General features: G+C 49.9%; 1 protein-coding gene across 2 annotated transcripts in view; it reads left to right on the top strand.

The window, feature by feature from the left end:
• Positions 1-3,438: 3,438 nt before the first annotated feature.
• The window catches only part of GLG1 (golgi glycoprotein 1), a 120,403-nt gene continuing 97,520 nt past the window's right edge, over positions 3,439-26,321 (top strand). The window contains exon 1 of one of the 2 annotated variants that reach the window (XM_075940659.2): positions 3,439-3,736. In XM_075940659.2, the coding sequence (XP_075796774.1) occupies positions 3,470-3,736 (267 nt within the window). In that variant the 5' untranslated portion in view covers positions 3,439-3,469. The remainder of the gene's footprint in view (positions 3,737-26,321) is intronic. The other variant, XM_075940661.2, reaches the window with a different exon arrangement.

Below are 26,321 nucleotides of genomic sequence, written 5' to 3'. Positions count from 1 at the left end.
AGAAACCAGCCAGGTACCCTCACTACGTCACAGCAGGGATGCCAGGCCCTGGGGCGGCAGGGGGTCCCGGAGCAGGGGGGTGGGTTGCAGGGATGCCGGGCCCTGGGGGGGGGCAGGGGGTCCCGGAGCAGGGGGGCGGGTTGCAGGGGGAGCAGGGGGTCCCGGAGCAGGAGGGCGGGTTGCAGGGATGCCGGGCCCTGGGGGGCGGGGCAGGGGGTCCCAGAGCAGGGGGGCGGGTTGCAGGGGAGGCAGGGGGTCCCGGAGCAGGGGGCGGGTTGCAGGGGGTCCCGGAGCAGGGGGCGGGTTGCAGGGATGCCGGGCCCTGGGGGGCAGGGCAGGGGGTCCCGGAGCAGGGGGCAGGTTGCAGGGATGCCGGGCCCTGGGGGGCGGGGCAGGGGGTCCCGGAGCAGGGGGCGGGTTGCAGGGATGCCGGGCCCTGGGGGGCGGGGCAGGAGGCGGGTTGCAGGGGGGCCCGGAGCAGGGGGGCGGGTTGCAGAGGGGGCAGGGGGTCCCGGAGCAGGGGGCGGGTTGCAGGGATGCCGGGCCCTGGGGGGCGGGGCAGGGGGGCGGGTTGCAGGGGGTCCCGGAGCAGGGGGCAGGTTGCAGGGGGGGCAGAGGGTCCCGGAGCAGGGGCGGGTTGCAGGGATGCCGGGCCCTGGGGGGCAGGGGGTCCCGGAGCAGGGGGCGGGTTGCAGGGATGCCGGGTCCTGGGGGGCGGGGCAGGGGGGCGGGTTGCAGGGGGTCCCGGAGCAGGGGGCAGGTTGCAGGGGGGGCAGGGGGTCCCGGAGCAGGGGGCGGGTTGCAGGGATGCCGGGCCCTGGGGGGCAGGGGGGGCAGGGGGTCCCGGAGCAGGGGGGCGGGTTGCAGGGGGGGCAGGGGGTCCTGGAGCAGGGGGGCGGGTTGCAGGGGGGGCAGGGGGTCCCGGAGCAGGGGGCGGGTTGCAGGGATGCCGGGCCCTGGGGGGGCAGGGGGTCCCGGAGCAGGGGGCAGGTTGCAGGGATGCCGGGCCCTGGGGGGGCAGGGGGTCCCGGAGCAGGGGGCGCGTTGCAGGGGGGGCAGGGGGTCCCGGAGCAGGGGGCAGGTTGCAGGGATGCCGGGCCCTGGGGGGCGGGGCAGGGGGTCCCGGAGCAGGGGGGCGGGTTGCAGGGGGGCCCGGAGCAGGGGGCAGGTTGCAGGGATGCCGGGCCCTGGGGGAGCAGGGGGGCCCGGAGCAGGGGGCGCGTTGCAGGGGGGGCAGGGGGTCCCGGAGCAGGGGGCAGGTTGCAGGGATGCCGGGCCCTGGGGGGCGGGGCAGGGGGTCCCGGAGCAGGGGGGCGGGTTGCAGGGGGTCCCGGAGCAGGGGGCAGGTTGCAGGGATGCCGGGCCCTGGGGGGCAGGGGGTCCCGGAGCAGGGGGCGGGTTGCAGGGATGCCGGGCCCTGGGGGGCGGGGCAGGGGGTCCCGGAGCAGGGGGGCGGGTTGCAGGGGGGCCCGGAGCAGGGGGCAGGTTGCAGGGATGCCGGGCCCTGGGGGGGCAGGGGGTCCCGGAGCAGGGGGCGCGTTGCAGGGGGGGCAGGGGGTCCCGGAGCAGGGGGCAGGTTGCAGGGATGCCGGGCCCTGGGGGGCGGGGCAGGGGGTCCCGGAGCAGGGGGGCGGGTTGCAGGGGGGCCCGGAGCAGGGGGCAGGTTGCAGGGATGCCGGGCCCTGGGGGGCAGGGGGTCCCGGAGCAGGGGGGCGGGTTGCAGGGGGGCCCGGAGCAGGGGGCAGGTTGCAGGGATGCCGGGCCCTGGGGGGCGGGGCAGGGGGTCCCGGAGCAGGGGGGCGGGTTGCAGGGGGTCCCGGAGCAGGGGGGCGGGTTGCAGGGGGGCCCGGAGCAGGGGGCAGGTTGCAGGGATGCCGGGCCCTGGGGGGCGGGGCAGGGGGTCCCGGAGCAGGGGGGCGGGTTGCAGGGGGGCCCGGAGCAGGGGGCAGGTTGCAGGGATGCCGGGCCCTGGGGGGGCAGGGGGTCCCGGAGCAGGGGGCGCGTTGCAGGGGGGGCAGGGGGTCCCGGAGCAGGGGGCAGGTTGCAGGGGGGGCAGGGGGTCCCGGAGCAGGGGGGCGGGTTGCAGGGTGGGCAGGGGGTACCGGAGCAGGGGGCGGGTTGCAGGGATGCCGGGCCCTGGGGGGCGGGGCAGGGGGTCCCGGAGCAGGGGGGCGGGTTGCAGGGGGGCCCGGAGCAGGGGGCAGGTTGCAGGGATGCCGGGCCCTGGGGGGGCAGGGGGTCCCGGAGCAGGGGGCGCGTTGCAGGGGGGGCAGGGGGTCCCGGAGCAGGGGGCAGGTTGCAGGGATGCCGGGCCCTGGGGGGCGGGGCAGGGGGTCCCGGAGCAGGGGGGCGGGTTGCAGGGGGGCCCGGAGCAGGGGGCAGGTTGCAGGGATGCCGGGCCCTGGGGGGCAGGGGGTCCCGGAGCAGGGGGCGCGTTGCAGGGGGGGCAGGGGGTCCCGGAGCAGGGGGCAGGTTGCAGGGGGGGCAGGGGGTCCCGGAGCAGGAGGGCGGGTTGCAGGGGGGGCAGGGGGTCCCGGAGCAGGGGGCGGGTTGCAGGGATGCCGGGCCCTGGGGGGCGGGGCAGGGGGTCCCGGAGCAGGGGGCAGGTTGCAGGGATGCCGGGCCCTGGGGGGCGGGGCAGGGGGTCCCGGAGCAGGGGGCAGGTTGCAGGGATGCCGGGCCCTGGGGGGCGGGGCAGGGGGTCCCGGAGCAGGGGGCGGGTTGCAGGGATGCCGGGCCCTGGGGGGCGGGGCAGGGGGTCCCGGAGCAGGGGGGCGGGTTGCAGGGGGTCCCGGAGCAGGGGGCAGGTTGCAGGGATGCCGGGCCCTGGGGGGCGGGGCAGGGGGTCCCGGAGCAGGGGGCGGGTTGCAGGGATGCCGGGCCCTGGGGGGCGGGGCAGGGGGTCCCGGAGCAGGGGGCATGTTGCAGGGGGGGCAGGGGGTCCCGGAGCAGGGGGGCGGGGCAGGGGGTCCCGGAGCAGGGGGCGGGTTGCAGGGATGCCGGGCCCTGGGGGGCAGGGGGTCCCGGAGCAGGGGGCGGGGCAGGGGGTCCCGGAGCAGGGGGCGGGTTGCAGGGATGCCGGGCCCTGGGGGGCGGGGCAGGGGGTCCCGGAGCAGGGGGGCGGGTTGCAGGGATGCCGGGCCCTGGGGGGCGGGGCAGGGGGTCCCGGAGCAGGGGGGCGGGTTGCAGGGATGCCGGGCCCTGGGGGGCGGGGCGGAGCGGCCCGGAGCAGCAGGCGCACGTGGGGACCCGGCGCTCGCAGGGACCCAGCGGCTCGGCGCGAGGGCGGGGTCGGCTCCCATCAGCCAAGGACTGCGGGGGCGAGCGCATGCGCGGCGCGCGGGCGCCAGAGAAAGGGACGCGTCGCCGCCCGCGCGCTCGGTGGCGTCCTGGCGTGGCGCGGGCCGCTGCGCTTGCGCGCTGGGCGCGGGGGCGGGCCGGGCGGCGGGCCGGAGGTGTCGGATCCAAGATGGCGCCGTGCGGACGTGTCCGGAGCCGCGGGCCGGGCCCGCTGGCGCTGCTGCTGCTCTCGCTCGCGCTGGCGGCCGCGCAGAGCGCCCCGCAGCCGGCGGCGGGCGGGCCGGGCCCCGGGGGGCGGGGGCCTCGCGGCGGCGCCGGCGGCGGCTGGAAGCTGGCGGAGGAGCCCGCCTGCCGCGAGGACGTGAGCCGGGTCTGCCCCAAGCACAGCTGGGCCAACAACCTGGCCGTGCTCGAGTGCCTGCAGGACGTGCGCGAGGTGCGGGGGGGGGGCGGTGGGGGGGGCCGGGGGGGGCAGGAGGGCATGTGAAGGGGGGTCCGGGGGGGCAGGAGGGCATGTGAAGGGGGGGCGGGGGGGCAGGAGGGCATGTGAAGGGGGGGCGGGGGGGGGGAGGGCATGTGAAGGGGGGGCGGGGGGGGCAGGAGGGCATGTGAAGGGGGGGCTGGGGGGGCAGGAGGGCATGTGAAGGGGGGCGGGGGGGGCAGGAGGGCATGTGAAGGGGGGGCAGGAGGGCATGTGAAGGGGGGGCTGGGGGGGGCAGGAGGGCATGTGAAGGGGGGGCAGGGCAGGTCCAGGCTTATGGTAGGAGGCCTGGGAAGTAGGCAGGGCCGGGCATGTGGAGGTGCGGAGGCCTGGGGGCGAGCGGTGGCAGGCCAGGGGCCCCAGGTTCTGGCCTTGTAGGGGGCCGAGCACCCAGGTGGCTGCAGAGGGAGGACAGCTGGCTCTGGCTGAGTCTCTGTGCTGGCTGCAGGGAGCACAGAAGGGTGCATATCAGAGCTGGGGTATGCCCCCTATTCACAGCTGGGCCCCCTCACTGGGCAGGCTAGGCGCCCCAGGAGCAGCACCTGGCCCTTTGGCCAAGGTGGGAAGCTCCTGTCCTTCCCCTAGCTTGGTGGTGCCCTGCATCAGTGCCACTCCTAACCCAGCTGCTGGGGTTTTGGCAGCATGCAGAGCATGGCCTGTCTCTTAGCTGAACCCAGGAATCACCCAAGTCAGGTCAATCTCTTCTCCCTTCTGTTCCGCCCTAATTTCTTAGTGCCGTTACTAGCTATGGGCGACGGTTACTCGTGTGTTATGCGTATACAAACTGCTTTTCAGGGAGTGTAATTTGAAAAGACCGGTACCCCCTACTCTTCCATTGTCTCCTGTCCTCTTTCAGGTCATTAGCCTGGGCTCTGGGAAGGAATCCACTTCCTCGCCTCAGTATCCAGCAGTAATTGGTTAGGTGCATTAGAGTGACTTTCCCTTCTTTGAAACACCATTAGATGGCTGTTTGAAGACAAGGGACTGGATTTGTTTTCTGACTAATTTGTCAGTTCCTGTTCAATGTGCATCATACTGTATTTTTCATGTGTACACATTAGGCTCGTTCCACTAGATTCAATTAATGGTTAGTAATTTTTAGAAAGAAGGGATTATGGATTCCCAGTGTGCAGTCATATATGACTGTTGAGGTTGTAGTTACATACAGTGGTTGAACTTTATTTTTATTAGTAGCTTTCTTTGGTAAGGCTAGAGCTGGCCTTTCTCCTTATACAGTATTGCACAACTCTCCTGCTGCACTGGGGTGTGTGTGTGTATCTTTCCTCTGAAGCACCAGGTAATACCCTTTCGAGGAAGAGGATACCAGTTGGATAGTGTGAACTTGCAATCTATTCAGGAGAATGATTTGTCCACGGTTTCATTTTTCCCCTATTCACTTAAAACAATAACTGGGGCTTTTTAATCATTGGAAAAACTTGATTTCCCCTCAAGATTGTCTAGTATATGGTTTAGATGAGAAGTTCAGCAGAAAGGTTAAAGCTTGCTCTGGGATTCTAATAACCCTGTAGCTGGGGGCCTCTTCTTTTGGTAACTTGTAATTTTTGCTCATGCAGTAGAAAAAAAACTCTGGGTGAACTTGTATGGTTATTTTAAATATGCCTCTTATTTTTCTGAGCGTGCTCATAAAAAGGGGTGCATCTGTGGCTTTACTATTGAGAAGTCTGGAAGAGCAATCAAAAAAGCTATGTGCTCAAGGCATTGGGCAGAAAAATCCAGCAGTGTGATAGATTCCTGTCTGAGTGAGAGAAGAGTTGTTGCATTATGTTTCCAATTCAACAAAAAGCTTTGTTTTCTGTAATTGCCAGTTATGCTTCATGAAACAAGGTTGCTCAAATGAACTCTTGGAAAAATAAAACACAAACATCCTACTGCCTGTGTGTAAACACTTTTCCCAAAGTAATCGCTCCATATCTTCCCAAAGTGATCGCTCCATCCTCATCCTCTAGAGGAAGCCTGCACAATGCCTTCTAAAGATGACCCTGGGAGCTTAAATTCATAACTTTGCTAGAAGCGGCAAATCATAGGTTTAATAAAGACACTGGATTGATGGTTTATCCCAACAATCTGTAACTCTCCCCCACCTCTTTTTTTTTTTTTGGTTCTGTGACTGCAGAGGTGTTAGCTGGCTACTTCATCTCCAATGGTGTCTTACAGTGTTTATTTACTACATATGCTGAACAATCTGTTGCAGCTTCTGTTTAGCTGCGACATTCTAGTTGCCATTTCCAGACCCGAAGAACAGCTCTGAGCTGAAAATGCTTGTCTTTTTCACCAGCAGAAGTTGGTCTAATAAAAGAGATTCACCTTTTGCTAATTATAGGGGCTATCACGCATCATTGCATTTCTTCAAACTTGCCTAATGACTTGACTTGCAATGTATCAGAATGCACCACATTCTTACATGCAGTGTGTTTAGACATATTCTGCATTCTTTTTGTTTTCTAGTTCTTAAATGACCTTTCACTTTCTTCAACCACTGGCTCCCTTTTATCTGTATCTTCAGGTTTTATATTGTGCCTCATCATAATATCTCATTACCTTCCACGGAAAAATCAATAGCATTAGCAAAGTCCCTAGCAGACTGAGACTTCATGGAGTCACTGTCTTTGGCTTTTTGGAGTTAAAGCTGGGCTTGGAGTTGCTTTTTGGTGTTTGGTTTACAGGTTTTAATTTTTTTTTTGAGAAGTGTTTGAGTAGTAGGGGCAGTTTGACTGTTAAAAACCAAGCAATGTCTCCCAGTGCCTATGAAAAGTACTGCATTGATAGCTCTGAAGACTGAGGGCTTTGGAGTTTTACCTTCCAGCCCTGCTGCTGGGTTGGTTGTATGATGTTCTCAGCTGCAGAGATACCTGCATTGGTTCCTTACATGTGTAGTTCTGTGTGTGTATAATGGATATAGCTTGAAGCAATTTGAAGTGAAAGTTGCTAAATAAACACTATACATTTCTTTCCACTGTGCAGCTGCAATAGCAGTCAGGTGTGCTGTTCCCCATTGAAGCTCAGAGGGGAACTGCCTTCAGGGAGTGGTGGTGGAGGAGGGATGAAGACAGTGCTTGGGATCTGTTCGGAACTTGGTGCCTTTGCTGGTACAGAGTCCCGGTACCAAAAGTCATGGTGGTTGGTAAAGTGGAAGTATATCTAAGAACTGTCCTCATTTTTCTTCTGCTGCTGGAACCAGCAGATCCCAGTGACTTACTGTTAGCTTGATTTGGGTGGACTTGAACCATGACTTAGCAATAGGGATGTGAAAGTGTAACCAACAATGGTTAACCTTCATGATTACACACCAGCTCCTGGGGAACTGTGTGGTCCTCCCCTTCCCCAGTGCTGCTGCCTCTGTAGATGGGAGCCGACTGCTCTCCTCTCCCCCCACTCCCCAGTGTGGAACCACTGAATTTTTTCAGCAGTTACATGTTTACTTGATCAAAACTATTTTAGCACCCCCTACTTAGCAAGGACAGAGATGGCTTCTACCTTTCAGACAAACTGAAATAAATTCTTTCTAACCTCAAATTATTATTTTTTTTGCTATTTACTTATGTCTTTTGAGGTTAACTAAAAATGTGTCTAAAATGGTATAAAATAGCTGACACTTTTTACAGGATAGTTCCATTTCTGTGCTGTGCTGGGGGTAACTTCCTCTTCCCATTGTTTATACTAATTAATTCCTGAATGGGATTTTGGGAGGTGCTATGGCTTCTCTAAGACATACTACCTCCTCTCCCTTTCACTTTCTTCCGTTTTTCAGTTATTACCACTTCTGCTTTTCTCTCTTCCCCTTGCACCACATCTTTCCCACCTCTCCACTGGTCATCTTCCTAAGTTCTATTTATATCTGACATCTGAGACTAGAAGCACTAGAAATAATCCTTTCGATTTACACCCGTTTGAGACGGGACCTCATAAAATCATGTTGGTTGCGGTTCTGCAGTGTGAACTGAATGCTGTGTCTTTATTTGGCTTTTGACTGCTAAAGGATACTGTCAGGTACAGCTCAATGATTAGCCTGCAGTGTAATAGTTCTGATGGGCAATGTCATGATATCTCAATGTTTGTTTTTTGCCTCCCAAAAATTCCTACTGAGAAATACATTAAAATGGCTATTTGAAGGGCAGATACTATCTTGACTTTTTGTTTACTCTACAGTTCACCTCTGTCAGTATTTTGAGTCTCAATGGCTTGGACCAGTCTCAATGGCTTGGACCAGCATTGAGTAGCAAGTAGGAAATTGCTGAATGCTCTTTATTCTGCCATCTAGGACCATGCCTTCAGATTGGAAAAGGAGGGGGAGTTTGTGGAAACACACTGCTGTCTAAAATTAGTCCTTCTATGATGTTATGGCTTTATTTAAGAGCCACTACAGTGTTTGCAAATCAGACATGCAAAGTGGTGCCCATACTACTTCTAAATCCAAAATGTTAAGGGGAGGAAGTTAAGTATCATGAGCTCAGTAAAACGGTTATGTTGCAAGGTCTTTGAGGGGATAGTGTCTCTTTATTCTGTGTACAATGACTAGTCCCTGAGCAGGGCATCTAAGCAGTAGTGCAGTACAGGTAATGAATAAGACTGCAAATGCAAGCTGGCTGCTGAGCACCAAGGAGGTTGTGGTAACTTGAATGTGATGTGAATGTCTTAATTGTACATCTTAGATTTTCTCCTAAAGTGGCAACCGATAGAATCTTCTTTAGTTGCTAAGTACTCCTAATGTCCTCTTCTTTGTAGGCAGCTGGGTGTTTTCCCTTACCAGCAAGTGGAGATGGGAACACTTGGGAGTTATCCTTTAATAATTGAGGAGTTGCCGGCTCATTCATCAACATGCTAACCCTTGCAGCTTGAACTAGCTTCAGTGTAAACCTGTTTCTTTAGGGTGTCTAAAGGTAGCCTGAGCATCATTTATTTTAATATCTACTGGTTACTCTGGATATATCCAAGGAAAGAAACAAGTCATCTTCTCTCCTTTTTTTTTCTTTTTTTTTTTTTTTTGCACTGTGCAACTTTGCAGAGACTAGGATGGGAGCTTTCTCAGCCCTTAGTACACTGGACATAACTAATTCATCAGTTAGAGCCCTCACTTGAAAAATTGGGGCTATCACGCTCCTAAAAGAGAGCTTTTCTCCTAAATATCCTTATGGAGGTGTTAAACGGGTTAACAAAAACAATGCTCAAGCAGTAACTAAAATCCCCTTCTTTCTTTGCTGATCAAAGTCTGACTAGCTTCTCCCACTTGTGGGGAGAGGACATCAGGAAAAAAACAGTTCTGTTTTAAAGTACAAGTACCTCTGCAAGGAGAGAATTCTGGATGCTAAAAGGCTCTCTAGTCAAGTTGAGAGGGGCACTACAAGAACCAGTGTCTGGAAACTGGAACCAGACAAACTCAGATGGGAAATGAGGAACAAATTTTGGACAGTGAGGATAAAATTGATCATCAGAACAATCTACAGAGGAAGCGATAGATGTTCCATTTCTTGATATTTTCAGTTCAAGACTGGAAGCCTTTCTGGAAGCTATGCTTTAGCCAAACAAAAGTTATTGGGCTTACTTCATAATGGGCAGTATTTACTGTACCATCTTGCACAGCGATGGGCAACCTAGGCGAGTGAGTGGGCTGCATGAGTGGCCCTCCATCTCAGTGCTGTAACCAAGATGGTCTCCTGGGCTAGGGTACTTCTTGCTAAGTGCACTTGTGTACATAGAATTTGCAGGGAGTGCCTGTTGAACTGTAGCAGGGATTTGGGTGCAGAGAGAGCGCACGGCTCTCTGTCAATGCTGGGTGCAGTCAGCACGCATCTCCCTTCACGTGCCCTTACTTGACGTGTGTGTCACTTTAGTAATACTGGTAGGAAAACTGTGAATGGAAACCAGCCGAATCTGGTAACCCCACAGGTTGCCTACCACTGATCATAGACATCCTGGTGGCTTGTTAGAAGCGCTTAATAGTCTTACTGGTAAAAGCATGGCTTGTGTGTGTTACTGCTCATTGAACTATCTTGATCCTAGTGGTCATCTTACTGTACTGTAATACGTACAGAGCACTGAAACATCAATTTCATAGCACCCTTGTGTGGGGTAGGTGGTAAGTGTTCCCATTTACCAATGGCTGCTATGAGGCAGAGGTAATGCAGTGTGCCCATGACCAGACAGCAGATTAGTGAGCCAAGATTAGAATCTGAGAACCGAGCCCCCACAGCCCATGGTCATTACTGTCTAGCTATACTGCCTCCTGAGGAGAGTGAAACAGCTGGTTGTAAAACCAGTCTAATCAGATCTAAGGACTTTCCTATAGCCCACAGTTGGCACTGCAGGATGTGAATGGCAGTGTGCAGTACTGGGCTATGCTTTAAGTCCTGATTTGGGTGCTGCGAGCACGAAGTAAAAAAGCACTGTTTGAAGCAGGAATGTTAACGGGGACTAGGAACCTTTTAGTTCCCTTCTGCTCTGGTCAAGTGGGGGAGTTACAGCACAGCCTGCTAGCCAGTGCTGCGGTTCTCATCTGTGCAGCCCACGCTGCAGGGCTGCACTGGCACAGTACAATTGTTTGTTTCCACCTAAACAAACTCAGCTCCTCCTTAAATCATTGAGAGTCTGGGTCAGACTTGTAAAGCTGATGTGTTAAATTGAGAACAATAGAATTCAGTTTCACAATCGTATTTTTAGATTGTTAAATTCATCTGTCACTCCAGCCAGCAAGAGAATGGCAGGAAGTGTACAAAACCATAGACAAAATATAGGGCTTTTCTTATAAGGCATTTAGCCTGTAGTAACTGATGGAACATCATCTGGGTTGTATTCCTGGCTGTGCTACTGACTTGCTGCCAGACGTAGATAAAATCATCTCGCCTTTCTGTACATCAGTGTCTTCATCTGTCATATGGAGATGACACTTACGCCCTTCTATTAAGCATTTTGAGTGTCTCTGAAAGGTGCCCTAAGTGAAAAATCATATTGCAGCTACTTAGAAACCCAGATATCTAATGCTTTACAATTGTAATTGAGGCTCTTGAAGTTACAGCTTTGTTTGGTTACCCTTTTAACAAATAATTCATCCATTTAAGAATGACTACTATTGATACAGTGAGGCTAGACTCTTCTGTTGCCCTGGCATGTTCTGGGTAAAGTAGTTGGCTGCTTCGGCTTCATTCTGTTCCTCAGAAGTAATTTGCCTCAAATTAACGTGTCTTCCTTTGTTTACAACTCAGATTCGCTTTGTAAACTGCTCTTGGTTAGGGATGTGAATGGTAAGCATCACCCTTACTGGGTAAACAGTTAACTGGTTACCTGGGAGCAGCTCCCTGCCCATGGTCTGCTCCAGCCCCGACGGGACCCCACAGAAGGCCCCAGCCAGCAGCCCATCCTGCGTGCCTGGGACTAGGGGTCGGAGCCGACAGCCAGCCCCACGCACTTAACGGATTGTGATTTTTTTTTTTTACATCTCTACTCTTAGTCAAATCCTAGGCAAACTGCTCCCGTCTCTCATCCAGGTCTCTGTTAGGATGTCACTTCCCCATAAATGTCCACTGTAGGAGCTGCGTGCCTAGCTGCAGAAGAGTTTTTGGCAAGGTGGGAGTGTGCTCCTCAGCCCAAAATCCATGACATGAGTTCTTGAATGCCAATGGATCCTCAGTTGACATGGCTGCTTGTAAGAATAACTGCGCAGCCAAATGTTCCCTCTTCTTTTGAGACCGAAGTGGTGAAACGTTTGAAAGACGTTTTTGCAGCAAGAGCATAAGACTTAAATAAGCTATGAAGTTTTATTCCTGTTTTTGATCTCATTGTTGCAGATTCGTTTTTTAAGGCTGAGTCAGCAATGCTCTCTTTCCAGAGGCTTTGAAAGTGCACGGGGGTGAAGCGACCTCTTCCTTTTGTCTAAAAATTGCTTAATCATCTGTGCAGGGGCAGTCTACTGAACTGCTGCTTCTTGAGTCTAGCCAGAGGTGCTGCGCCATGGAGAGGCAGTAATTGAGCATGTCTTGGAAGAAATATTTAGATATTGAAATGTGTAACAAGTGCATACTATCTGTCAGTTATGATGAAATAGGTGTTTCCGTGGGTAGAAAACAACACCTGTATTGTGATTATTTTTAATTGTGTGGGTTTTGTAAAGGGTGTTATAACTACTCTATTGACAATTAGCTATCTTAACTGATCTGTGAAACTAGGGTTTTGAGTTTTTTTAACTTTGAGGATTCTTGATTATCCTTGATCACTTAAGTTATGAGATATGTAACAATTGCAATGGAGAGAAAGGATCTTGTTTTCTCATCCTGCATGCATATGCTTTCTCCTGGAACTCGGCCTTTCCTGGTAAATTGAGCGATTTGCAACTTGACCAGGAACTGGATGATGATATTCTGAAACATCAGCTGTTATACTGGGGCTGCATAGTAACCTTCGCTGGTACTCTCGCAATTGGTAACTGAGTGGAAGACACTTTGTTAGGAAACGTGCAGTGCTCCATCTCTTCACTTTAGGTGGTGTCTGTTTTACTGCAATCTCTACTTCTACGCGGGTAGTGCCTAGTACTAGAGCACACCATTAACATAATTCTTGGGATATATTTGTCAAATAGGCATCAAAATGTGTGTCTTCAAAAGTAAACCTAGAAATAAATATGGGATTGTTGAGAAGACCTTGCATACTGGTGAGTGCTTTTTAAGAAACCTTGCTTAATGCGGACTCCTGCTGTTTGTTGAAGTTACTAAGTGGTCAAAGTTCAATTCAGTATCATTTCTTTGTTACTAAGAGTCAGTTACTGATTAGACAACTCTCCGGATTTAGCTGGCCTAGTGTGAAGATAAGCTGACTGCATGCAGGAGGAGTCGGGATTGTTTTATGGTGCAGTGGGAAGGCTAACCTCTCTTTTGAAAGAAGGGAGTGATATGAAGAGAGGCATTTGCAATATTTTCCTAAATCCCCATCTCTACCTCGGTAATGTAAGTGGGCTGGGAGGAGGATGCTTACAAAGACCTCCTTTGTGGCTGAATTGGAAGTAGTATCTGCTTTTTTCAAGATCATATATGAGCAAACTCAAACAACTGTAGAGTCCCATAGAAGAAAAATAAGGGAAAAAGGAGTTTGAGAGCTAGTAGTTTCTCAAAGATAACGTTTAAGAGACCACAGCAAATGATCCCAATGTGAAGGGAAGGTAGGAAGACTAATAAGAAAGGAATTTCTGTGCATTAGGAGCTCTTTAATGACCTGAAAATAAAAAAAGGAATTGCACATATTGGAAACATGGTAAATTGCTAATGATGAATACAAATAATAGCTTAAGAATGTGGACACAAAATCAGATCAGCCAAGGCCCAATATGTGCACCTTGCAAGGCACATAAGGCAGTAAGGAGATTCTGTAAAGGCATTAGAAGCAGGACAAATAGGAAAGAATCATAGAACACTAGAACTGGAAGGAACCTCCAGAGATCAAAGCACCATCTAGCTCCATGGCATCCAACCAGTTTTGAAGCTGTAGCCACTATAGTGGCTACTGCTATAGCGAACTAGCCACACTCAACCAGCCAGATAGCCATGTGTGGCTAGCGTATTGGACACCACAGGCTTAGCTCATGTGCTTTGCAAAGATCCACTTTTTGTAGGAAATAGGAATCACCAGTTTAAGTTTAATCCCCTTTCTAGGAGTCTGAGAATGTAATAGTTAAGAGCTGTATTTTAAAAACAGGGTAACTCTCCATAATTACTTGCAACAATGTTTCTTTTCAAGCAGCTTAATTAAAATCAGATGTGTGGTAAGTGCTGAAAATATATTTCCCTCTCCGGCTGACCAAAACTTACTAAACTACATGATAAGAAGCTGTTGGTGTATGCTGAAGCATCCCATTAGACAGATCAAAAGGTCATTCCTGAAATTATGCTTAAAGGATAACTCCAAGTTTTCTGAAATTTTCAGTGCAAATAGTATTTTGGCAGTGCAGACACCACTTGTTACCTTCCATGGGAGCAGAGCTCTCATTCCCTTGGATTTTAGCAATAACGTATGGCTGAAGCAAGTTCAGCATTTTGGTGGATGGCTGCTTTGTGGGGATGGAGGCAGAGACTGGCTTAGAAGAGACCATAGACCTGGGGCTTTGGAGATGATGATGTCTGATGTATGTTAATCAGTTCTTGCCTTCTGTGTTTTATGCCTGTGGGAAATGTGAGTTTGTCTCCTCTGCATAAACATCTGATTTCTTGACATGAGATTTTGAAATATTCCACCCTTGAGGTAATGTAGCTTAAAACCTTAGTGATAGAACTATACATGTCTAGATTCAGAACATATGCCTTTTGGGGCGTATTTCTGACGTTCCTGTGCTGAAAGTGTTGCTTATCTTTTCTGTCCCATGCTTTTATTTGTCAGGCAAACCAAAGCCTTCCTTTTGCTATCCAAATTGCAGTTCAGGCCCTTCCAGAACGGGGAAGATTTGGGTTTAATGCAGGGAGGTTTTCTTTGCAGGTCAGGTGTGTATGAAATGTAAGAATGATGAGACCCTCCTAATCCTTCATAAAATGAGTCCTGTGGCTTGAGAGGTGGAGTCACTTCCTGTAGCACCAGATGGGTCACTGCTGGGACACTCCCTGTTGGGTCTCATAGTATCTTTCTGGGCTCCGACGCCATATTACTGATCATATGTAAGGCACAGAGTCCCTCTACAGCTCATGAATCGGCTTTGAGCTGAACTGTAGGGTAGGGTGTGTGGAGCAAGCACCCCAGCTGCAGTTTGGGTTTCATCCTTGTGTGATAGCACCTGCTGTAAAGAATTCTCCGGGAAAAAAGAGGAAATTGCAGACCCACTGTCCAGTATGTTGTGCTTTAAAAAAGAAACCAAATGAAAACTCCACTTTGAGCAATAGAGGGCTCACGGCCTTTGTCCTCGGCAGTTTCTTTCATTTTCCCAGTTAGGCTAGTCTGCTTGTTACCTCTGGGGTTGTGAATTAACATCAAGCATTGCAAAGTTATGTGCTGCCTTTTATACTTCTCTACATCCGTTCCTATAGTAAATAAATGATTGCATTTTGAAGTCATTAAATAGAATTGGATATTCAGCGTGAGTTTTAAGTTGGTTATGAAAATACATCTTTGGAGTGTAAACAATTGAAATACAAATCAAAAGTAAAATCTGAGTCGTTGCCATCTTTTACCACAGTGATATTTTGCAGTGGGTATTGCTTTATAATTGTGTAGAAGTACTCCTTGTAGCAAAATACTCTGACCTTCAGACTGCTGATGGCACTTGTGGGAGAGATGCCTTCACCAAGTATAGCTAGCACATGGTAAAATAACTGTTTTAGAGGGCTAAATATTTTTTCCTGAAACATTGTGCAGTAAACTAGCGTTTTATTGAGCCTTCTCTCGATCGTCTCTCCAGAAGAGTCTGAGTTCTACTGTATTCACTTCAGGAAGTCCATGTCAACACAAACAGAACACATTCGTCTTAGAACACGTGAGGTAAAGTGTTGGAATCAGCAAGCAGTTGTAAACTAAGTGTATGAAGGATTAAATAGTACTAGAGACCTTTGTCGTGGTGTCTCGACTCCTCTGAAGAAATACCGAAGGGCTACATTCATGGCTGCTGGTGGTGGTGCTTCTGGAGGCTGAGCATTGGAGATATTTGGGTGTCCTCTTGGTTTCCTGCCTGATGCTTCCAGAAGCCCTGGTTTTATCATTTGGAGAGACCTGCTGCAGCTGAGTGACTTCCTGATGTGGCGGTGTCAGCCTGGCAGACCATAGGAAGGCCAGCAGAGAGGGAGGTGTCCTGACTCTGTGGTTGATTTGGTTTCCATCTGCATGGGACCAACAGCTGAAGTCTGCAGAGAAGCCTTGGTGAACCCCTCTTTTGATTATGTGCTCCTGAAGCAGAGCTTTGCTTGTAGTGTGGAATAGACAATTGGAAACATAAAGATCAGGGCAAATATAAAACTTGGGCAAAACTTATTGTTCAGACTTGAGGAAAGGAGGTGCTCCAAATTTAAAAAAAAAAATCCTCTGCTACTAAAACTGCTAGGCTCTGGATTGCAGTCCAGTGTCCATTAAATATTCTTGTGTCCATGTCATTCTCGAGGCTTTCAGTTTGTATCCGTATCCCCACCTTTCTCAAGCTTTGTGAGCTATACTGGTCCATTCCAGTGTTAGCTGTTATCTAAAACACAGCCTAACTTAAAATCTCATAATTGTAAGCATCTCAGCGGGAAGCCACTAACACAGTTCAACAGTAATTAACTTTCCCCCTTAGGTCCTTTGATATGCAAATAAAGAAAAAATCTTTTCTCAGACAGCTGCTTTAGTATCAGAGATGGCCTACGCACAGGCTTGTGCTGAACTAACTAAATGTGTTTGAATTCACACTTTGTGGTATTTTGCTCTAAGCTGCTATGTGTGGACAGTCTTTCATCAAAGACAGCTATTATGCACTGTAGTATGCACTGTAGTAACCATCGCAGGCCCAGAATATCAGAGAGGCATGGTAGTGTGAGGTAATATCTTCAGAAGTTGGCCCAACAAAAGAGATTACTCGCACCACCTCCTCTTTTGATGCACAGCTCTTCTGAACCAAGCACATGTTCACGCACTCAAGCTTGCATCTAACAGACTTTGTTGTTTCTGTGCACACTCAGTGAGCAAGCCCTGAGAACTGCCTGCTTGTTCTTAGCTCCAGCGTACCAGGAAGCAGTAATTACTGTCGGGTACTATCTTGAGTGGTTTGGAGCTGAATTTTTTTATTAGCCATTAATGATCAAGTGAGTTAGCATGTAGGGTTCTGGTATTAGCTAGATGTATTATAGATTTTTCACATTGCTCAGGTGTTGAGCAGACATGAACCAGTGGTGTAACATGTTAGAGCAGATACACCATGTGCCTATTACAAGTGTGTCTCTTCTAATTGTAGAGTTTTTACAGCATGCCCATCACTTGTGTGATCGCATGTACAAATATTAAAGTAACTATGGACTGAAAAATACTTTCAGTTGGTGGGAAAAAGCTGAGATCAAGAATCAACCTATATACTATCCAGGTGCTATATACCAAACCGCCTGGCTTCACCATGCCAGCTAAGATATGGATCACGGCAAACTACTTTATAATCAGACATAGAAATCGAAAATGGAGGACAGCCCAATATGCAAATGTGGAGAAGACTTCTGAGCCATAGCACAGTGTAGTGAACTGCTGCCATCTAAGAGTTCTCTGGAGGGGCAACCTTGATTAATTCCATGTTCCCAGAATGGGTAGGTGACAGCCTTGGATGTTGACCTTTAATATTGCTTTTTAAGTTGTTACCCAAAATTGTTCCTTTTAGGATCTGTCGTCATCTTGGTCTTGAGAGAGGCACTACGAGTTGAATTTCTAGTCCGACAATGACTGGTCCAGTGACATCTGTGGTCCGGCATGATTTTAGATAGCCAGGTGTCCACTTATCATGGGTGTGGCCAAATTTCCCACGATCTCAGAAATTTTGTTTATAGTCACTAGTTCTAGTTCTCAGTGTTCTGTGCTGCTGGTTAGCTAATTAATCCCTAAATGTCGTCTAAGAGCCCAGGAAGCAATGGTAGTGTTGGTAATGCTGCTAGACAGTATTGACCTCCTGTGATTGAGCAGACTGGTTCTGCACCGGTCAGGTCCCAAGGATGCTGGATAGAGAGCTTCGACCTGTAGATTCCTCAGTTATCAAAGCGTTATAAATGTTCCCTAGAAGTAGAACTCTGCTTGGAAACCAGTAGTGTCTTTCAAATGGTTAGAGCTGTAGTATTCAAAATACCTTACATTAATCTGAGCAAACAAGCTGCAAATTCCTGAAAGAGATGGGCTGTGTATGTTGCTGGATATAGTGTTGTTTTGACTTGTTTTTGGAACAAACACTGTGATTTACTAGAGCCCTAGAATTCCTTTTGGCCTGGAAGCCACATATCTAAGAACCACAATATTTTGTGTTTGGACCAGATGCCTAGTGAGACTCCTGTGTGACAGGGCTGTGGTCTGGAATAGGATATTGCTGGCTTGAATAGCCTGTCTGTTCTTAGGCTTTCCATTTTGGTATTTAGTAAGTGCTCTCCAAGTAAACATTGCCTCCCGTTCATCAAGAAAAGTAGAGGGCTCCTCCCTCCTCCCTAGTCTGTAGTTTGAGACATAAGATCTTGTCTGCAAAGTTGCCCAAGTTTAATTTAATTTAAATTTGGCAAGCATTATATGTGGTTGCGTTTAAACTTGCTATCTATTTACAGTAGGCATGTAAGTATTGATTTAGGCTCCTAAATTTATGGAACCCAAATTAGAAGACTTTGGCTGAGTGAAAGTGGCAAATGGGTAATGAATTACAAGTCATATTACTGGAAAGAAATGTAAACACGGAATGCCTGATGAGCGGTTTTCCCCATAAGTTCCCTATAAGTCGTGGTCTGGAGGAATGTGCATTAGGTCCTGAGCGTTAGAGCCTAGAAGACGCTGAGCACCCGTCTGGCTGTGCCACTGAGTCACTCCGTGACCTTGGGCCATCATCTAACCTCTCCTTTTCCTTATCTTAAGTTGAATATAAGAACTACTTCTGCAGGAGTGTGGAGGGTGTGCTGGGTTCTCCCCCGCCCCAGAACTGAAGGACCACTAAACCCATCAAACCACGAGCATCATTCCCTTTACACTGTACTGCTGTTACAAGTTGCAAAGTGCTCTCTAGCTTGCCCCTTCATTGGCATACACACAGTAGGTAGACAGAGCCTCGTAAATCCACAGATATCTACAGCTCATTTTTGTGGCTATAGATGGGATGCAAATTTTGCATCTAGAACCCTGCACGTTTGCACGTATGCTCTTTATATCTGCAGGTATCTGCATCCGTTGATGTCAGTGTGGATAGCCACAGCTCATTTTTGCGGGTACAGGTGCAGATTTTGTATCTACACAAGGCCCTACAGGTAGGGACACTGCCACCTGCAGTTTCTTGCAGATGCTGTGATCAGCTCTGTTGGAAGGTTCACTTGGGGAACTTCCCATCTACTCAGGCATGCATCCTGTCTGGAGTATAAACCCCAAATTATACCGTCTTGTGGTAGATACCCAGGGAACTGTATAGCATAAACTCACCAAGTTCACATCCCTCCTTCAATGTGGAGAAGACACAACCACTTTCTGCCCTGATTTAAGCTTCCCAAACACTGTCTTGAGTACAAAGGTTGGATTAAATGATTATAAGGGATAGCAAGCAGATCTCAGCAGGCTACCCTGCAAACAGCAATGCAGGCTGAGAGTAACAGGTTGCAGATTCTTGCGGGGGCAGCTGCACTTACTTGCAGGTTGGCGTTCCCGGGTGCTCCTCTCTCAGGTTAGAAATCCATTTAGCCTGGGCCCGGCACATTCCTCAGTTTAGTCTTTGTTCCTTGGGTGTTTTCAGGAGTCCCTTTGGGTGGGAAGTTAGTAAAGAACCTCGATGTCACGCATCTGCCTTATACAGCCCTTTCCTGTGGCGGGAGCCCTTTTCTTTTGAAGCTTGGTTCCCACGCCAGCCAATGGGAAAATACTGACATCCCAAAATGGAATCTAGAAGCAGGCAAGTAGGCCACATGTCCCTTGACTGGAGGCCGTCTGCTAAGGAAGGATCCCCAGGTGGGACAATCAGCTTCTTCTCATGCCTGTATTTTCTCTAGTGGCTCATGAACCTGAATGGGCCCTTTCCAGCCAGCCATCCAGACTGAGTCTTTTGCCTAGTGAGCGTTCCCTAGGTGTAAACTCTACTCCTGGGGAAATCCTTTCCAGGTGCAGCAGAAGAAAATGCCCCCCTCTCCACAAATCCTTTTGCTTTGTTGCAGGAAATGGGTTCTCTGGGGAAGCAGAAACTTCACCCCCCTTTAGGGAGTGGAGAGGGGAGTCTTGGGATGCCCGGCCACCCAGGGATGTTAACCCCCGCTGGGAAGAGGGGAGGTGGATGGAGATGGAGTTCCCCTCCCCCTTCCCTGCATGGAGCAGCAGGGGCTAGGTCACATCAAGCCCTAGTAACTTCCCCAGGAGAAGCTGTGGTCAGAGGCTCCCTCCCTCTGTGGTATGATTTCTTTGTGCATGGTGCCATATGCTTTACCTTTCCTTTGATCTCTCTAGACTAGAGGGTGTTCTCTTCCGGCTGGTTGCACTTGAAAGACTACAGTGGAATAGCTGTGGGGCTGGAAGATTTAGTATAGCTATGCTGCATCAGCTGAGGGAAGGGGAAGGGGGAAGGTGGGTTTGCCACCTTTTTAAGTGATTGAAAGAATTCTTCAGTTGACTAAGTGACCTCACTGGGGTGACATCAGCATCACTACACTGCTGACTGGTCCCCTGCGCTCTTGGCTGGACCAAGCACCATCTCTAGGCCATCTCTGACACTTGTCTGTCCAACCTGCTCCTCGGTATCTCCAGGGATGGAGATTCCACACACCCCCTCGGCGATTTATTCCAGTGCTTAACCACTCTGACAGGTAGGAAGATATTCCTGATGTGCCCAACCTAAACCTCCCTTGCTGCGATTTATCTCCTTACCTCCTTGGTTACGTGAGAAATAATGATGGGGTGACAACAGTTGAACACACTATTCCAGCTGCGGGCATTCCACCCATTTATATATCTTGTTGCCTTTACTTCCCTTCTGCAGGGCCATGACCACAAATACTTCCATAGAGGGCTCAGATGAGGCAGGTGAGGTGGTTTAGTGATTCAGTGTAGCTTGGGAGAAGAGGTTCCTGGGTAGCAGTGTGGAAAATCACTGAAGTGTCTCTCAGGAGATAAGACATGGCATCACTGGCAGGGTAATGAAAGATGGGGCTTGCTAAACAGCTGACTAGATGCCAACAGGTTTTTCTCAATGTATAGGGCAGGGGTGGGGACTGCTGACCCACAGAAATCAGTTGGGGGGGCTGCACACTAGAAGCCAACCCCCCCACCCTCACTGATGTGGCCTCTGACTGAGAAGGAAAAGACACTTCTCACATTCCCCTTGCACACCAAAGCCTAGGCAGGACTAGGTTAGTAGGTTTTTGTGGGTTCCCCACTGCTATGGGGGAGCCCCTGAGTCTCGGGGTCTGCATCCCAGGCAAGCTGGGGGCTGTGTCTGGCCCCTGGGCCTTAGGTTCCCCACCCCTGGTATGGGGCCTTGAAATCAAGCACAAGAAGTTGGATTTCCTGCTGCCCATCAAAGACAATGAAGTGACTGGAATGGTGTGAAGTGACCAGAAGGACTTCTGGAGGCAGCATTTTAGGCAATCTGGAGGGCCTAGAAACTGACAGGCAAAGAGGTGTTCGCAGTAGTCTGGGTGAAAGACAATTAACAGGTGGGCCAGCAGAACAGGTGGGGAAGGACAGGGTTTTGAAATCATTGAGAGGAAGAAGTGACAGGGTTTGGTCGTGATTTGGATGCAGAGTGGGAAAGACAGAAGACATTAAATTCTATTCCTGGCCCACTAAATGCTCATTGGGTAAATTCAGGATTGGCTAGGTATAGGTGTTAATGGGGAGATGCGTATTGAGCCCTGGCTAATTACTCTCCTATTAAATCTTTGCATGGTACATGGGGGAGACACCACAAATTACAGATTACCTATATTCCACTGTATTTTACACTTCTGCACATAATAGACACTTAGCGGCACTTACTGTACAGTTTTCCACTGAAAATGGTTTTATTTTCATGTAATTGGAGGCAGGACCTAATTTAAAACTTAAAAGATTTAAACTGAGCTGTTCAGGCTCTGCTTTCAGAAATAGCAGCTGTGACAACTTAAATGGGGTTCTTTACGTGACATGCAGGTGAACAGATGGTTACAGGAGATGACGGGGGTGGTGATGGTGGTGGTATCTGTAAGAGCAGTTGGAGTTCTGTCATTATGCACTGTTAACCTGTTTGAGGGACTGCTGGACTATTAATCAGGCAGCCTTCTCATCTGTTGTTTACTTCTTTTGTATTAGAGCCTACCTTTGTGTTCCTACACGTCATGTAGACCAAAACAAGACGTGCAGTTTTCTTCAAAGAGTAATCGAGCTAAAATATTAGCTGCTGCAAAGATAAATTACCAAGCTGACCTGTTTAAGAAGTGTCTGACTGTTGTAACCATAGAAACTTACTTCTTGGCTGATTGAAGCCACAAAACTTCACAATAAACAAAGTTTAATTTTACAATAAAAATCCAGAATGGCTTTTAGTCTCTGTAATACCATGACATTCAGGATGAAAACTTCCTACTTCCCGATGTGTTTTAACCAGATTTTATTCAAGTTTTTGTAATATGTTTGGATTCTTTTTGCTAATTACCATAATAAAAAGCATAACTACTTGTAGTTAGGTACCAGCATGCTAAACATTGGTGTAAGCTGTTATACTATCATTTGCTAATGCAAATGCCCAGCATGACTCTGGTGTAACCGAATGGAGCAATTGGGCCTTAATATCTGTCTGTTGAATAGCTGACCTGCAGCAGCCTCCCCTTATGACACGTCTCAGCACCACTGAACTCGCGGCAGAATTCACTAAAGATTCTAAGGCAGAACTGCCTTTTTCTTGTGGATACTCCACCCACTGCATCATGTGGTCTTCTCTGCTGTGGTGGGCCCTGTGCTTTTGGGAGATTGCTTGCCACCGAGGTGCACGTGGGCCTTGGTTCCAACACTTTCCCTGGGGCATAAACTTGTAGTTTATGTAACCCCTCTCATCATTGGCCAGCATGGGGAACAGAGAGAGACCAAACCTCATAGTCTCTGCTGGGGATGTGAAGGACTAATAGACTATCCGGTGAGCAGGGCGGATGGCACTCGTTAAAAGAACACAAGCCGTACAGAAAAGTGGGGGTCTGTCCAAAGAAACGAGAGAGATCCCCATCAACTGCTGCTGTGATGGTCTCGCAGCGAGTGGAGTGATTGAACAGCTACTTTACTCTGCACCTTGGAACCTGCCAGAGGCAGGGCTGGCAGGCTGCCAGAGGGAGCAGGTTGCAGAGGTATGAGCAATCCACGTGCAGTGCCAGGCCACTGGGCATGGAGCTGTTCCCCAGGGGTAAGCGCAGTGGGGACGGTAGCTGCACCAGATGGCTTTTAGGGATCCCACCACGGCAGTGCTTCACACAAGGGTACTGAGCCCCCCCTCACCCTCCCAACTTGCTGTACACGCTCCATGGCTCAGCTGGGCCACAACAGCGGCCTTTCTGAACATACCAGGCAGGGCCGGAGTTGGGGGTAGCAAGGAGGGCAGTTGTCTGGGGCCCCACAAAGCTGCATTGTTCTCTTTGGCTTCAGCCTCGGGCAGTGGGGCTCAGGGTCCCATGCTGAAGTTTTGTGTAGTGGGACTTCGGCGTTCTGCCCTGGGCCCTAGTGAATCCAAGTTATTCATGCTTAAGAGAACCCCTGGAAGCTCCTGTTGGTCCCCTGGGGTCCCAGGACTCCTGGCTGAGAACCATTGCTTTACAGATTATAGTTAACCCTTTGAGGGGAGCCAATGCTGATCTTGGAGGACTGCAGCAATGTGGTTTTGCATAATTTAAGAGCAAAACCTTCTGCCTTCTGCCCTAGCAGAAACTTCCAGGTGTCTTTCAAGAGACTCTCCTACTGCTGCAGTAATCAGCCTTGCAGTTATTGAGGTGTGTATCACTGTTGTGAGGGAACTCATTGGTACAGTCTCAGTGTCCTGGTAATATTTCCTTTTCCCTAGTTAGCTTCAGTTGTGGAACCTTTCCTAAGCAGCAGCACGTTTGGGTGATACTTGTACCTGTCCAAACCCTGCATAAGCATTTGGGAAATCCATTTCCCAAGTTACCGTTTACCTGTTGGATTTCCCTTTGGAAAATAACCAAGGCAGCATGTTGTTCCTGAGCCTGAAACAAGGCCTGGATATTGCTCAGAGCTATGCCAAGTAGGGCATGAAATAACAGTATTGGCCAATTAGCTATTCAGAGCCTTGTGTCAGTCATGCACTTGGAATGTTTAAGGGTGGGTACCACCTTTGTATGGGCACCCTGCACAACCGGAGGGGATGGAGACATTTTCACAATACAGATTTACCAGCAGCATGTTATAGCAGCTGGTGAGGCTTTGAGCAGGAGATAGGTGCTGAGGTTACACATGGAAAGAGGAGGACCCCAAAACAGGTTGGGGAAAGGGCAGAATAGCAGATGCTGCTCTGTTAGACTAGGAGAGAGATGAACCTCCTCCGCCAGCTGGAGGGCGAGATGACTTCTGTTTTTAGACCTCTACTACAGTAGAACCTCAGTTATGAGCACTGCAGGCTGTTCAGAACTCTGAACAAAAACATTGCGGTTATTTCAAAAGTTTGCAACTGAACATGGACGTAATATAACTTTGAAAAATTACTATGCAGAAGAAGAATGTTGCTTTCCCTTTGTTTTCTTTAGTAGCTTCCATTTACCACTGTCTTGTGTTTGCTTTTAGTTTCTTTGCTGCTGCCTGATTGTCCTTTCAGTTCCAGATGAGGAGCATGGTTGACAGTTAGTTTGTAATTTGAAATTTCTGCCATAGCTAGAGGCAGATGAATGCAAAGGTGTTCCCAAGCCAGGCCTAGAGACAGCACCAGAGTTTTAAAATGGCCTGGTATTCTCTCTGCACCCTTTCCCCAGCATCTGGCGATGGCAGGAAGGTTTGGGATTCTCAGCAGCATATTTCATCCAGGCTTCACTGATTAGCACAGCACCCGTGTCTCATTGGTTTCCAGCTGGTAGATATGTGGTGATGTTTTCGCTAGACATGGATGCATCGTACATCTCCTGGCTTGTTGAAAATCCTGTGGTATTCTGTATGAGGGAACACGTGGAGTTTTAGCATGGACAGAGGTAAGAATGGGTCTGAGTAGTTCAGCTGTATTACATTTGCTGGGCAATGGCACTCTGTGATAGCCAGCAAGTCCAGAATGGGGGGAGACAGTGCTTCATTATTTTCAGTTGTGTTTTTACTGTTACAGAAAGGCACCCGCTGTGGGTTCAGTTGGCGTCATGTGAGAGATTCCAGGCTTTGTGCTAGTTTTAATTGTTTTGCCATGCCAGTTGACCTCAGGGAGACTGGCTCTCCCTGTCCTTACATATGATCTGTGCATGTGAATTCCAATGGGCAGGTGCGCTAGAAGTGGGGTCTTGCATGTTGAGACACATCAGGACTTGGGGCTTGGTTACATAGGTAAATAAGATGAAGTTTAATAAAGACAAATGCAAAGTGCTCCACTTAAGAAAGAAAAATCAGTTTCACACATATAGAATGGGAAGCGACTGTCTAGGAAGGAGCCCTGCAGAAAAGAATCTAGGGGTCATAGTGGACCACAAGCTAAATATTAGTCATCAGTGTGATGCTGTTGCACAAAAAGCAAACATGATTCTGGGCTGCATTAACAGGAGTGTTGTGAGCAAGACACGAGAATTAATTCTTCTGCTCCACTCTGCACTGAGCAGGCCTCAGCTGGAGTACTGTGTCCAGTTCTGGGCACCACATTTCAAAAAAGATGTGGAGAAATTGGAGAAGGTCCAGAGAAGAGCAACAAAAATGATTAAAGGTCTAGAGAATAAGAGCTATGAAAAAAGACGGAAAGAATTGGGCTTGTCCAGTCTGGAAAGGAAAAGACTGAGGGGACATGAGAGCGGTTTGCATGTATCTAAAAGGACGTCATAAGGAGGAGGGAGGAAAATTGTTCTCCTTAGCCTCTGAGGACAGAACAAGAAGCAATGGGCTTAAACTGCAGCAAGGGAGGTTTAGAAAAACTGTCGGGGTTGTGAAACACTGGAATAAGTTGCCTAGGGAGGTTGTGGAATCTCCATCTCTGGAGATATTTAAGAGCAGTGATGGTCTAGATGCTGCTTGGTCCTGCCATGAGGGCGGGGGACTGGACTCAATGACCTCTTGAGGTCCCTTCCAGTTCTAGTGCTTTAAGGTAGTTTGAAATGGTTTCCAGGGTTGCACGTGAGTTGCAGAGGGGGCAGGAGAATGGGAGACCAAATGTAATCTGAGAGTAGTGGACTTAATGTGTGTTGATGATTATTGGTGTGACCACCTCCAGCTGGGTCTTCCCATTCAAGCTTAAAAGAAAAGAGGTGGATGCAAGCACAAAAGCTATTTGTGTGTCAACCCATTATGGGAACGGTCAGATTTTGACCATGCTATGGCTTTGTCTACAGTTACAAGGCTTGCAGGTATAGCTTCCTAGTGCAGATTCAGTTTGTACCTGAATATTGCCTGCATAGCTTACAGTGTTGTCCGCACAATAAGATATACTGCTTAACAAGTCTCTTTGTGTATAACTGTCTCTACATTAGGGCTTTTGGTGGCATCGTTGTGTAGGCAAAACACACCCCTAACCAAGGGATCTGCCCCAGTAAGAGTAGAGCAGGTGTAAGGCTTAGTACTTATTTCATATGAACATAGGTTGGAGGGTTCATGGTAAAATGTTTAGGATTTTGTTACATAGAGGGCCTCTGGCCTATATATGAAGTTTGTCCTTCTCCTCATGGCAGATCTCAAAGGGATGTGGCCTTGTATATCAAGTGCCACTACCGTTGATCTCTGACTCTCTCTAGCATGATTT

Source organism: Pelodiscus sinensis, chromosome 12 (genome assembly GCF_052426305.1).
Source record: "Pelodiscus sinensis isolate ZL-2025 chromosome 12, ASM5242630v1, whole genome shotgun sequence".
NCBI lineage: Eukaryota > Metazoa > Chordata > Testudines > Trionychidae > Pelodiscus > Pelodiscus sinensis.
Note: the sequence above shows the minus strand (reverse complement) of the source record. Positions and strands in the feature narration are given on the sequence as shown.